The sequence below is a fragment of the Talpa europaea genome, assembly GCF_964194135.1.
Source record: "Talpa europaea genome assembly, chromosome: 8".
NCBI lineage: Eukaryota > Metazoa > Chordata > Mammalia > Eulipotyphla > Talpidae > Talpa > Talpa europaea.
In genome coordinates, this window is record NC_140075.1 from 53,839,857 (window position 1) to 53,850,742 (window position 10,886).

Genomic DNA, 10,886 nt, shown 5'->3' on the forward strand with positions numbered 1-10,886 from the left:
TTCCAAAAAGCAGTACTTGAAGTGAGAGAAGTAAAATCCTCAGAAGGCACTATTAATAGATTCCAAAGTTCGTGAGAAAAGTTTAACACTAGGCCAGGGACAGGTTTTTCCCTACTTAGAGTCAAAGCATTTTCAAGTTTGATAGTGTGGAGATTAAAAAAATCTTCTGTTTGAATGTATTTGTCATTATTTGAAAAATAAAACTGCAACAGTTAATGAGCACACTCATGGTAAATGTAACTCCTCGTTTGAGCACTTCAGCTCTTTTAGGAATCTAAACATGTTATACAGGTTGGTATTTTCGATCTAGAGTAGCTTATCAGCATATAGACAGAAATAAAGACGTTAAAAGCAGTAAACAAATGAACCTTTAAATACTAATTCTATTTTTATTTCTGTTGTATGAACATGTACCTCTGTTGAAAGCCCACCTTGATGGCTGTTACCCAACAAGTCTCACCTTGTCATAAAGTCAAATTATTTTACAAATCTGCGTGAGAGAAAAGTTGGCATTAGAATTTTGATTCTAAGATATTTTTTACCTCTACTCTTTAGGATATTAAAAATAGCCTCATATATATAAACTATGTAATAATTTTACTATCTGACTGTACATTTTTCCTTAAAAGAAACTTTTGTTTAGAAATCTAATAGTTCTTTGGATATTTACTCTGCTGTTTCTCCAAAAATAGCTGTGTTTATTATGTTTGGGAAATTACATTAGATGCACTAACTACTTCCTGAGCTTCCCAGTGACTAATTGAGCCCAGATACAGTATTTGCAAATACCAAACCTTTCTCTATTTTCAGATAAAAACAAGTATCCTCAAAGTTTATGGCTTTTTTAGAAGAAGGATAATGCCATATTCAGTACTGAGGGCCTTTATGTAATGATGACTAGCAAATAAATAGAAACCTAAACCTAACAGATTGTCTGTGTTAATTGTGTAGTATAAAGGGGGGAATGAATTTCAGAATATTATAAAATTGAAAGAAATGGAGCCAGCCAGGAATTAGAAGGAGGCAAACATAAGTGAATGTAAAACATTTTGCTCTCTTTAGCCACTGAAGTGAGCACTGTTTAGTATTCATCCAGAAATTTCCTTTGCTGTTTGCTCTATACCAAGATGTTTTCAAAGATAAGCATTCCAACTGCTTTTTTCCTCTCTTGTAATCCCTTAGGCATTGTCAGAGGAGATAGCTAATGGAAAACAGTACTTTTTATAGATGTAAGAGGTTTAATTAAGTTTCCATTAGATGAAACATTTTTATGAGGTAGATGGAAGAGTGTATTTCATGCTTCATATCCCATTTATAAAAATGTGGTAGGTGGTCCTAACTGGAACTCTATTCCTGGAAACCAACCATGGCATCTTTTAAAATATTCAGTACCTTTGAAATTACATCTCCACACCCCAGCTAGTTTACAAGAACTTTTAAAAGCAAAATATGGCCTCTTTTCTCTATTTTCTGTAACCTCCTTGCCTATTAACCTCTTGTATGGTTAGGGGAACATAGGACCCTCTTATTTACACTTAGGAGTATAGAATTCTTCCATCATTTCAGTTCAGTTCTTCCTTTTCTTTTTCCTTCCTTTCTTCTTTTTATTTGTTTTTTTCCTTAATTTTTGGTAAAAAAGATAGGACTACTTAGCTAAACATTTCACTCTTTTCTTTCAGAGTTCCTCTTTTTTTGTTCTTTTTTCTTCTTCAGTAGTACTATTCTCCCTTTAGAAACTCTCCACCACCTGTTCATTTTGGAGCATTTCTTATCTTGCTGATGATTGTGGATAGTCCAAATTATATATTGCTTTGCTTGTCTTTGTTTTCATTTCCCGCTCAAGAACTAGGGCTTATTGTGAGATACAACCCCTTTGTTAAGCATAAAAGTTCAACTGACATATGAAAATTATGCACACCTTTCCTCCTTCTAGCATATTAAGTCTTCCACATCAAGCATCTCCAGTGTCCCGCACCCCAAGCCTCCCTGCTGTAGACACAAGCTACATTAATACCTCCCTCATCCAAGACTACAGGCATCCTTTCCACATGACACCCATGCCTTATGACTTACAAGGTGAGTCACTGGTTCTTTACTATCATAGCATTATGAATGCCTTTGATCCACATAGTCTTCTGGGTGGACCTAAAAAAGAATTGAAAGACTGGGAAAACAGGTGCTTGGAACCAGGATCTGGGAGAAATACATAGTATATTTCTATCTGTATAAACATATATTTATATACATATAATATATAAAATATGTTTAACTCATAATATATAAAATATATAATTTATAATATATACAAATATTATATTTATATTATGTAAATATGTACTGTGGTCATAAATAATATTGATCCAATTCCTTGATTGTACCTTCAAGAGCCAGTATTTTACCACTGATGGTAAAATTAGTGCGACACTCACAAAAGTTTCATGAGCTTAAAGTAGTCTGCAAGTTGTTTTTGGATAACTTCCAATATGTTGTTTTGAATTTTGATATTTATGAAAAGTTTTTTATTACCTGATCCAAGTTATAATACAGCAGGTGTTGTGGGTAATTATACTATAATTACCTATCTCTTAGATAATGCTAAAAAAAGATGTGGGAAAATCTTAATTTTTGTTCTAGTGAACCTGATCCTTCTTTTCAAAAGTAGTATGAAATGTCAGTGTACTCATTTGTACAATGTATTTTGAGTTCGTATTAATCATTTACATTATAAAAAAGAATTTATTACTTAAATAAATTTATAATTTATTAATTTGTATATTACCCATATGATTTAAGGACTTTTTTATATTATGAAGAGAGATGTGTGTGTGTATATGTGTGTGTGTGTGTGTATGCTTGTTGTAGAAAATTTAATACAAAAATATAACTGGGATAGTTGAGTGGCTTCTTATTGATTGTTAAGAAAACCCTATTTCAACTCTGATAGAACTTCCTGCAATGAGGACAGTGTTCTAATCTAGATTGGCCAACACAGTAGCCATTAGCCAAATACAGATGTGGAGCATTTGAAAGAGGGGGGTAATGTGACCAAAGAAGTGAATTTTTCATTTTACTCAATCTTAGTAAATTTAGATAGACACATCATGAAACTAATAACTGCTCTATTAGACATTATGGTCCTGCTTTTCAGCCACTGCCAGATGTCACAGTCAGGAACCGCATTTTGCAAATCCTCACGTTAGGATCTTTACTCATGTAGATAGTGAGTGGATCCCAGTATATTTGTGTTGGTATCGTATTTTTATCTACATCTGCTTGTTGTACTTTGCCTCAAGGTTAGCTGTCATAATGAGTCATTCAATCACATTGGTTAACTTGCTCTTGGTTACATTACACATTGGGCAATATGGCCAAGAAAGTGAATTGGGAGGGACATGTTGGCAGTGACTCCCAGGCTGCTGGGAATCATTTTCTAGAATAGCTGCCATCCCAACAATCTGACACCCCTCAGATCTATCCTCCTCTTTAATAATACTAGAGAATCTCTGAGTTAGAACCTGGTAGAGATATTGTTAGCAAGTGGGCAAATTGGAGAAAGAGAGTCTGTGTTAACAACTTTGTTTCTTTCAACTTCAAACTGTCATCTTCAAAATGAGGCCAAAAATAATTACATATTTCATGAGTGCCTGTGAGGAGTAAATTAGATATACTGAACGGTAACTTCAGAGGAGTCAGTGAGAGATTTTTGTGAAGAGTGCTATGACCCTATTTAAGGGATGGGTGTTAGAATGATGTAAGCAGGGCAGTGAGGGTCCACTTGCCACACAAGGGCTCACGGGGAAGGCAAATGGTTGCAAAGTCCAAACTCAACTCTTCATGTTTAAATAAAATTCTAAATGAATTTAGAATTGGCATTTAAGATTTATATTTGTTTTTGCAATACTGGAGCATTTGGGAGGGGGTTTTCTTTGTTTCTTGTTTGTTTTTCCAAACTAAAATAATTTTTCTCCCACAGGATTAGATTTCTTTCCTTTCTTATCAGGAGACAATCAGGTATGTTATATGAAAAAATTACTGCTTTTTTTTTTTTTTTTTTGAAAAATTGCTGCTGTTTTAATTGTACGTTAAAAGTATAATATGTACCCAAGGAAAGCCAAGAAATTCCCTTAGAAAATTCAGAGTAGTCATACCCATTACTGTTAAGGTTTTTAAAATTCAAATAAAAATCCCTTTGTTTCAGCAGTGCCTGAGCGTATAGTTAGCACAATGTCTGTTGCCTTTTGAGAATTGCTTCCAATACAAATTAAAAAGCAATAAGTTTGGTTTTTTTCCCTCCAAATTTCACAGATGCAGAAATGTCCCTCAAAGTCAATATTGCAATAGTTACACAAGACCTTTTGAAAAATGTCTTAGTCACTATTTCAGAAACATCAGCTACTTGGAGTTGGTTAAATTTAGGACTTTATTCTGCTGAAAAGAAAATTTATTAATTTATAAGTAGTACTTAGCATTTTTTTGTCTTTTGTCTCCTTCCCAGCATTATAACACCTCCCTCCTGGCTGCTGCAGCAGCAGCTGTTTCAGATGATCAAGAACTCTTGCACCCGTCTCGGTTTTTCCCATATACCTCCTCCTCGCAGATGTTTCTCGATCAGTTAAGTGCGGGAGGCAGCACTTCTCTGCCAACCACCAATGGAAGCAGTAGTGGCAGTAACAGCAGCCTCGTGTCCTCCAACAGCCTAAGGGAGAGCCATAGCCACACCGTCGCAAATAGGAGCAGCACGGACACGGCGTCCATCTTCGGCATCATACCAGACATTATTTCGTTAGACTGATCCCTGCCCCTGCTGCTCCCACCCCACCCCAGATTAAATGAACTTGGCAGAAAGAAGAGAACTTTGTGCTGTTTTACCTTATTCTGTTTAGAAACGTACACAAGCGTGTTTTTTTTCCTTTTTTTAGGGAAAAAATTAAAAGAAATGTACAGAGAACAAAACTATATTTTCAGTTTTACTTTTGTATATAAATCTAAGACTGCCTGTCTGAAAAAACACTTGTTTTAAAAAAAAACAAAAAAAAAGAAAAGAAAAGAAAAAAAGAAAAAAAAAACAAGTACCCACAAACAACCTTCAGTTCATTTTTTCTGGATTCTGAAGACTTTTTTTTTTTCATCATTTGTCCTATGGTTTTGGTTTAATTTTACTTCAATGGCATTATTTTATTTGCAATAACAGGAAAGGAATTGCATGTATGACGTTTTAAATTGTGGGCTTTTCTTTGTTGTGGGGAGGGGGTTCGGGGGGGATAGTTTTAATTTCCATTTTCTAAAAATGACAGACTTGGAATCTGTTTGTGTGTGTGCATATTTTATCCAGCCTTAAGTTATAAATCTCATCTGTCCAACTGCATTCCCTATGTATTTTCAGAACATAGCTTGTGGGTGTGTGTGTTCGGTGTGTGTGTCTGTGTATTTTTCTGTCATTACTGTTTCTTCTCTCAAGTTTGCATTCAGTTGATAAATCAGTTGCTTGCTTCTTTCAAAGTGCTTTGAAGGTCTTGAATTCACATATGAGCATCTTTATTGACTATCCCAATTGCATGTTCTCCATCACATATTCTCTTATTTGCTAGATACCCCCTGAGAATATGTTTTAGAGATTGGAGTAAAGCTGTCTGGGTAAGAAGTAGGTTTAACAGGCCTGTGAATAATACACTTTAGTTCCTTATTCTAAATTTGGATTGCCAGTATTATGTATTTAAACCAAGTCTGTGAAGACCTGCTTTTTTGGCCATAGGGTAACAAGTGTTCCTGTAAGATCTTCATACCAAAGTAGGCAGTAAAAACAGCTTAGAGAGCCCTGTTGGATGTCTTGTACAGCTGACAGAGGTACAGTTACATCACCTCAAAAAAGAAAGACAGTTGTCCTAAAAGTAAATTGTTTAGAAAATACAGTGCACCACAAATATCAATCTGTAGAAATCTATCTGATAAACAGTTGAAATTCAAAATGGGCTTGATCCTTAGTCTTTTTTACTCACTAGTTCTGAGTATACTTATTTTCTTAGCCTAGCTATAGCTTGTTTTAGTTTTTCTTTACTTTTTAAAGACAAGCATGACATAGGAAAGTTCTTTGTTTTTAGAGTTTATGGATCAGTCTGATCTATTCTTACTAATAATGGAACATGTAAATATATTGAAAACTGTTTTTCAGGAAATGAGTAAAGATTGAAGAGAAGGAAAAGTGGTTCTAGTTGTGTTCCAAAATCCTCATCAGAGAAGCTGTTCCATTCTTCAGGTAATACTTGAAGGTGTGGAAGATATTTTTTAGTTAAATGAAAGGTTTAGCAGGTTTAATTAACAGAAAAGATAAAGAAGGAGCATAATGATTACCAGTTTTCCAGACTGGATTTTTATTTCACAGCTGTTATTATTCTCAGAGTTGATGAAGGACCACCTTTGTGTATAAAATTATCATTTTAACCTTGCAGTGGTAACAAAATGACCTACTTTAATCCAGGTAGAATTCAAGATGGCTGTATCTTCAGTTGTATGATAAAATTAACAGTTCTCATGACTATGTGGCATCGAAAAATAATACCTGTTTTTACAGCATCTCTGCCACTAAATTGTTGACTTGAATTTTGAAAAACAAGTTGGTGTTGATATGTATATGTGTGTGTGTATATATGTATTTATAGACAAATGTGTGTGAGTGACAGTGAGTTATTATAGTCTTCCCCTACGCATGTGTATTCCACACATACATGGCTGAGTTATAGTCACTAAACAATTTGCAATAAAAATCTTCATTGTTGGTTAAAACAGGAGATAGTTAAGTTTTAAAAGGAATTTGTGTTATGGTAAATACTTTAAGAACTGTTTTTGCCATATTAACTTAGGCTAATACTAATAGTGTTATAATTTGTGTCTAAATTCAGATTGGGATAGAAATTACATAAATTGTGGGGAGTTTCTCCTTATTTCACATTGTAATAGGAAACATTTCTAGTAATTCAGCTACCTAAGATAAAATATGAATAGTTTTCTTTATTTCTGGTTTGTTTTGGTTTTTTTTTCTGTCATGGTTAGTGGTCTGAAAATTCTGATCAATCACTTTATGTTTGATACCTAATTCCAAACTCTTTGAGTGATCCAGTTGAAAACCCATCCCTCTACTTTCTTCAGCCCAGTTTTAAGTGAGGGTTCATTTCCCTCAGCATCCTGCATTATACCATACCTAAGGGAAGAACACGTAATAGGAAGAAATAAATGTCTGTCTAGTGGTTTTGGTCATGTCTCCAAGAGAAAATAACCATTCAGTTGTCTTTTTATTTTAGCTCATTCCACTAAGGTGTTTGTTACCTGCAGTTGTTGACCTTCCAAAATGTTACGTTAGTAGCGGCTGTCATTCTGTTGGTCTCGGGATCGATCTCAGTCAGTCAGACTTTCATGATCTGTAATTATGCTAGTAGAGTCAAGCACTGCATCTTTATCTTATATATTAAAAAAAAAAATAAAGCACATAGTCATTTCATCTCTTTTTTTTCTTTAGCCTACCCTCAATCACCCTCCCATGCCGACATTGACGTGCTGTCTATGGACAAAGAGCAATTCTCAGAGTCTTTCAGCAAGTTGCCACCGCCCGTCTTGCCTGATCTTTCATAATAGTGTGGCATGTGTTTGTGCTTCTATACAGAACTGTGTGTGAGCGTGTGTGTAGAAACATACATGCACACGCCTTTGATAAGTAACTTGGACTAGCAGAGTTGAAGTGGCTGCTGGTTACTTTGTGGGCATTAGACACATCTTTTTAAAATGATCTGAACCTTAACCAGGCCACACTTGGTTGACTAATATGTTTTGAACATTAAAATTTTCGGCTGCTTTTAACATAGACATCACAGTTCAATATCATTACTGACTTAGGAAAGATTCGCTTTGGCTACTAAAATGTGATTTCTTGGCAGATGGTCCTTTTGAGTCAGGTGTCCGAATTGGATCCTATATCCCAACTTTAATAATTTTGGGAAGAACATTGTTTTCTAAACAACTCCAACTTTAAATACATAAAACACTTTTAAGATCTTCAAGACTTTAAGCACATTTGGAATTATTTCAGTAAGAATATTGCTTTATCTATACATGTTGAATTCTGTTTTTGTTTTCTTTTTTATTTAAAAAACACAAAGCTTAGATTTCGGAACGAGGGAGGGAGAATAGCTGGTGGTCCCAGAGTGTGCTGCTGTTAATTGTTTAATTAACAAAGGGGAAAATGTATATAAACAGATATAAAAGTTACCATAAATTCCATGAACTTAAATCTGTGATTCATTGCCTTAAAACTTTCTCTTAGGATTTCCATACCGCATGCCAAACCAGTAAAATGGCTTTTAAAAATGTATAGTAGACCAATGTCAGTTTGTATAAAAGTACCAAGTGAAAATATTTATTACATGCATTGAAAAAAAATTGTTTACCTATTGAATGTTACCTGTTTATGTAGAGCTCTTTAGATGTAATAAAAGAAAAGCCTTCAGTTAATTTGTCTTCTGTAAAATATACTGCTGGGTATACAAGGGGACAGTCCCTGTGAAAAGTGATAATGCTTTGTGCTTCCAAAGCACCTTTCATCCAGAGATTTCAAAGCATGACTAAGTAACTCATTCTCTTGCACCATGCTTTGAGGTAAGTAATGAATATACACCATCATTCCCCTTTCTTATTGAAATATGGCTAGCTTTGTAATGAACCACAGCATCTGTTTAGTTTTAAATCTGTTTGCTTATCTGCAGTGTGAGTGCTCTAAGAGTACTGTGGCCTTTTTTGTAAACAACACTAGGTACTAGGTAAGCCAGCTGGAATTTCAGGAATGAGCATGAAACTGGGACATGGGGTAGTGTAAAAGCCTTTCCTGGGGTAGAGGTTTAAATCCGAATGCCACACTGGAGCTTAGACTCCTCGGCAAGGAGCAGCCTAATTAGGAACCCTGAGGCAGGGGAGTGGGCCCAGGTTCTAATGTCCACGCCACACTGTGTTTCTGGCAAGCTATACTGAAGATTCCTGTTAGGCAAATGAGATTAGTAAAACTGACTTTTAAACTTTAAAACTAAGACCGTTCAGTGACATATAGAGACAAAAATCACTTCGAGGGGTTTACCTTCATTATCATAACCCAGAACTTTTTGTCCCATCTAAATCCTAAATATCTCCTGTCAAATTGGCTGGAACACTTCCTAACATCCACAAAGAGTTACTTCTCGTGCTCTCTAACCTTGCCTGAAAGTGAACTAGAGCAGTTCTCTCTGGGGCACCAAAGTCGAACTAGCTCTTGGGTGGGGGCTGGTCATTTTCCATGAAGGTAATGAAGTTGGGGCACAAGGGCCCCTCATTAGCTCCAGCCTTTACCTGGATCCTAGGAGCAGCCCTAGCAATTGTTTCTATTTTTGTATTCCTAAAGAAGACCACCAGGTCCCATAAGCCTCAGACCCAACAAAACCTGGGTGTGCCTCTCTCCCCCCTACCCGGCCCCCACAGTATGTTGAGAAGCTCCCCAGCTAGATGATTATAACTTCACTTCTTCACTTACTTGGTGTTGGGATCATTTACCACCAACACCCCCACACCTCCTATTACTTCTCTGCAACTCAGGATTTCCTACTCACTCGGCTGACAGTTAAACTTGGGAAAATCAACCTCTCCTTTGTGGGATGGTGGAAGCAACACAGCATCATGCGGCACACATTGCACCCAGACTGTACTGTCCCCTGCAGTTTCCCCTGTGCCCAGCCCTTAGATTTGTGTTTTGTATAACCTCCAAGGTACACCTTCCTCTTAATTTGGTTTTATTTTGCTTTAGCCACTCAGGCACCATCAGACAAAGCTGCAAGGGCCAATTTTGATACAAGGATAAAACTCTGTATTTAGTGCCCTGTGCCTCCCCTCGGCCCCCTCCACATACACTGCTGTGTGATCCCACCCCTTTTTAGGGCTGCACTACCATGGATGGATCCACAAAGGCCATGAGTGTATGGGCAGCACCAGCCTGGCACCTCCTGGTTCTCTAACTTTTAAAAACCCTGTTGAGCTAGAAAAGCTCCTCAGCAGGACCAGTACACCTACGATCGTGCCAGGGCTCTCTACCAGGGCCATGGCCTGCTACATCCCTACTTTCCATTAGTCCTGAGGAAATGGCTTGATCAATTCGGCCCAGTTGACTGGACCATCCTAGGCTCCCCAATCTCTGAAAATGGGAGAGGGGGCTCAGCGTTCTGGCAGGAACAACAGAAAGGGCTCCCCCCTCTCCCCAGCACTGCTCTGCTTCAGTGAGCATGGGTCACATCTGGTCTCCTGTGATGTGGGCTGTAAAGTCAGATCACTGTGCCCACTTTAACCAAAGCTGCTTGTTTTATTGTTTTCACCCTAGCCTCTGTGTGTGAGTGGCTATCCCGAGCCATGTCATTTTGTGTTGAGATGGGAAGAATTTCTAAGTGACCCTGTGGCACTGCCAGAAACGTTGCCATAGTTTTTGTTTGTTTGAGTTCTTTGTTAACTATTTCTCAACTAGCACTGGCTTTACCTTGGAAACTTGGGAGGTGGTTCCAGCGCCAGAATACAGAACAGTCTTTTGGTTGATTGTGCTTTTTAGGAGAAGCTCTCCAATGGTAACTCAGGACTGCATCGTGCGCTGCAGTTTGCAAAAGGCATTTTTAACTGATTATCACAGACCATTCCCAACAGGCTCCATGAGGTAAGAAGTGGGAATCAACTTGAGTAAGGACCCTGTGGCTTTGAGGGGTAAAATGATTTGCCCAAAGTCACATAGCTGGGAAACAAGAGTCAGGACTGGAATCCAGGCCCAACTCCAAACCATTGGCTTGTTCCATGCTGTAAAGGACCAGACTAATGGGTGTTATTAAAATCAATAAAAA

General features: G+C 37.0%; 1 protein-coding gene across 1 annotated transcript in view; it reads left to right on the forward strand.

The window, feature by feature from the left end:
- Positions 1 to 4,792, forward strand: part of PIAS1 (protein inhibitor of activated STAT 1) — a gene marked incomplete at both ends in the record, with an annotated part of 85,894 nt that extends 81,102 nt beyond the window's left edge. The window contains 3 exons of the mRNA XM_084239764.1: positions 1,934 to 2,076; positions 3,974 to 4,011; positions 4,496 to 4,792. Of these exons, the coding sequence (XP_084095890.1) occupies positions 1,934 to 2,076; positions 3,974 to 4,011; positions 4,496 to 4,792 (478 nt within the window). The remainder of the gene's footprint in view (positions 1 to 1,933; positions 2,077 to 3,973; positions 4,012 to 4,495) is intronic.
- Between the last annotated feature and the right edge of the window lie 6,094 nt (positions 4,793 to 10,886).